The sequence below is a fragment of the Cryptomeria japonica genome, chromosome 7, assembly GCF_030272615.1.
Source record: "Cryptomeria japonica chromosome 7, Sugi_1.0, whole genome shotgun sequence".
Lineage (NCBI taxonomy): Eukaryota > Viridiplantae > Streptophyta > Pinopsida > Cupressales > Cupressaceae > Cryptomeria > Cryptomeria japonica.
Window position 1 is genome coordinate 818,247,057 of NC_081411.1, and position 3,646 is coordinate 818,250,702.

Below are 3,646 nucleotides of genomic sequence, written 5' to 3' on the forward strand. Positions count from 1 at the left end.
CCACATTATCACCTTACCTATATAATCAAGGCTTATGTACTTTAGTATTCATATTCAACCATCATCAATCCATGCATCATTATGCAAGTTGTATTGTCATTCTCTCTTTTGGAAGCTATTTTGTTTTTATAGGGATCTTGGGGGTGTTGAGGAGTCACTTATGTACTCCTACAAAAAATAGAAAAGGACACAATCTTGGTGGAAAATAAAGCCACTCAATAAGTTAGGTTCACCAAAATGGAGATATAAATCTCACCCTTGATCTAGGGAGTAACGAATATTTAACTCCATTCAAACCCTAGATAAGTATAGTCGAGCCAAATAACTAACATGATGAGCAAATAATAATCAAACAATAAGTTCGAAAGTGTTTAGCTTTTTTATAATGATCGTGGTGGGTGTGATGAGATCATATCATAGAATTGCTCCAAGATCGTTCACTGGATGTAAATCTCATGTACTTGAAAATTTAATTTTGAAGTTGGCTATTCTCTTGATACTACACTACAACTATACATGTCCATACATGATTTTGACTTGCTTGCATGCGATTACATTCTATCTAACATGATCTCATTCCTACTAGTTGCCTACTCCTAAACTTTTAGCCTTTATACAAAAATGTAATTATGGTCAAGTGGTCTAAAGAACATCTTTAGGATCTTATTTTGTCAGGATTGAAGTGCAAGGCTTCCTTGAGCCTAAGTCAAGCCCCTTGTTTTTTCCACAAATTGTATGAGAAGATTCCAAGTATATATGAGAAGTAAGATGTGTGATAGGAATCACAATTGCTAATGCAACATGTTTTGATATTACTTCTCTAAGGTGCTTTTACAATGCTCTTCAAATGCTTTAGAAAAATGATATGAGATGCTTTCAATTGATGAATTAAATAAATGCCTTTTGGATTTATCTCTAAATATACATTCCCATGTGCTAATTTGAAAGACTTCACATGTGAGTTAATAGAAATGGTTCAAAGTAGTCAATATAAGGAAAATGAAAAGAGAATTTGAAAAACATGGACATAATCATACTTGTAGTTTTGTTGAAAAGATAGAATCTAAGGTGAGGAAATAAATAAAATTTGAGTTTGGCCCAAACCATAAGAATCAAATCATATAAACATATAGAATATGAGTTTGTTTCACCCAGCTTATACACTCGCATCTCTCAATTTAAACATTACAATGACATAATTTTAAACAAAAAGACTAAAATGATTATAAACAAAATTAAAAAATATAAAATATAACAACCTTTCCCTCTACAATTATACTAGATTGCACTCACTCAAAATTTTCTTGCCAATTCTCCTTTCTCTTGTGTGTTATATGATGTAACTTTTGCGCATAACAAAATCATTAAGAAATGATGGCACATTGTAAATAAAGGGGACTCGAGCATGTGAAGTCCATCTCTACCTCCTCACATGTATTAGTAATGCAACAAACCAAAGATTTCTTGTAAAAAACCAACTGTAACCACTTCTTTTCTGAGAAAACTACTTGTCTTAAGAGACACTCCTTAGGGTTAGCAAAAAAGCTCAAATCAAAACGCATTTTGTTCGTAACTACTAACAATGGACTCCTAACTTTGTTCCTTACAATTTACTTACAAAACTATAGGCAGATCCATCATGAATTTATGACAAAATCTCTCTCAATCATGAGGAATAGACACATGGAGAAGCTCAAATACATGTTCCACATTGATGGTCTCTAAACTCCACATAACCCAAATAAATTTTACCAAAAAACATATGAATAGAAAGCTTAGATCGTGAGCTATGGCTAGGAAAAAAGAAAATTGAAAAACAATGATAAAATGGCACAGATCTATGGCAGCAAAGGGGAAATGGAAACACAATGAAAGGAGGCAAGTAAAAGATAAAAAGAAACCTGAGAGCAAATGCCAGCCGTCGATAAGAGATGATCGGAGTCAATCCGTGGCGAAGCAGGCGAGTCAATCGCTTCCGTCCAACAACGCCTGTCAGACGAACATGAGCCGTCGATCCGTCATAACGAGGACACCCGTATCTACTTATCCCTCGCCCCACCCATTCCAATGCAACCAAAGCAATCACAGTGCCTGTGTTTTTTGTCTGCGCTTTTAAGCTATTGAATTCTTGCTAATTTGCACTGTTTCGATCTTTTCTTTCTTGTGAAGATCCTCCTTTTATTCTTCGAATTTTGATATTTGTTTTTAACAATGGCTACAACGGAAGCTGTTGAAGAACCAGTGCCCGTGGAGGCTACTGCCAATGAGGATGCAAAGCCCACGGAAGAAAAGCCTGCCAAGGAGAAAAAACCTAAAACGCCAAAGGAAAAGAAGCCTCGCGCTGCCAAGGGTTCGAAACCTCCGGCCGCTCATCCTCCTTATGTACAGGTAATCTATAATCTCCCTCATCTGCTGTCATTTCGTTTCCGCTTTTCAATTCCAAATCTTTTCCTAGGGTTTCAAAAGGTGTTTACTCAAATTTGTGTTTTCAGATGATCGCAGAAGCAATTACAGCACTCAAGGAGCGCGGTGGCTCAAGCCCTTACGCAATTGCGAAATTTCTCGGCGACAAGTATAAAGCCGATCTGCCTCCAAATTTCAAGAAACAGCTCAATGTGCAGCTGAAAAATCTGACGAAATCCGGCAAGCTGACGAAAGTAAAGGCCTCGTATAAGCTTACGGCTCCCAAAGCCCCTGCAGCTCCAAAGCCTAAGAAGGAGAAGAAGACTGTGGCCAAGAAGAAGGCCCCCAAGCCTAAGGTTCCCGCCGCTAAGCCCAAAGCACCTGCCGCTAAGGCCGCTAAACCTAAAGCTGCGAAGAAAGCGGCTCCTGCTAAGCCTGCCGCTCCTGCTCCCCCAAAGAAGGAAGAGAAACCAGCCGCTGCAGCTCCCAAGAAGGCGGCACCTGCCGCTAAGCCCAAGAAACCGGCCGCTAAGCCTAAAAAGGCTGCAACTCCAAAGAAGCCAGCGCCCAAGCCTAAGCCGGCTAAGAAAGCCGCTACACCTAAGAAGAAAGCAGGACGCCCTGCAAAGAAGGCTAAAAAATAAAATTGAAGAAAATTGATTAAAGCCTGGGCATTGTACAATACTCTTTTTTTTCTCTTTTCGTCTTTTTTTGTCTGAATTTGTAAGCTTGTTCTCAGGGACACAACTTTTTATGTTAATCATAATTTCGATCTATTTGTGTGTAAGCGAGCACTGTGTCTGTGTGTAACGGAACAAATCCATTTTCAGAATTTCAAAATTCCACCTGGTGATTATCGGTTTGTTCATATCTAGTTGCAGGACGATTCAAATTGAAATGTGATCGTGAAAGGATGGTAGGTTTATTTGATTAATAGCACTGTGTTTTTAATTATCCCAGTTTAGAGGAGGTTTGAAAAAATTACCATGGAGAAAATATACGGTTGTTGACACCCAGCTAGATAAGGTGGTTTAAATAACGTCATCGCAAATTCTAGAGCTTATATTTTTTTTTTGTTCAAATATCTATATCAACTAAAGGCTTGTTGAATCCTAAAAATAGAACCTCGTTTGGTTAATTGACTTCTAATTAATTGAATTTTAATTAATTGAATTTCGTTAGGTTACCAAATTGCTCGAAATTTAAAAATATTTAGCTTCATTTGATAATTTTCTTATGTTCT

General features: G+C 37.5%; 1 protein-coding gene across 1 annotated transcript; it reads left to right on the top strand.

Annotated features, from left to right (window-relative positions):
• The first annotated feature begins 2,057 nt into the window (after positions 1-2,057).
• Positions 2,058-3,190, top strand: LOC131041803 (histone H1). Its single transcript, XM_057975017.2, has 2 exons — positions 2,058-2,388; positions 2,493-3,190. The coding sequence occupies exons 1-2, from the start codon at positions 2,212-2,214 to the stop codon at positions 3,045-3,047; spliced, it is 732 nt and encodes a 243-aa protein (XP_057831000.2). The 5' UTR covers positions 2,058-2,211; the 3' UTR covers positions 3,048-3,190.
• Positions 3,191-3,646: the final 456 nt, after the last annotated feature.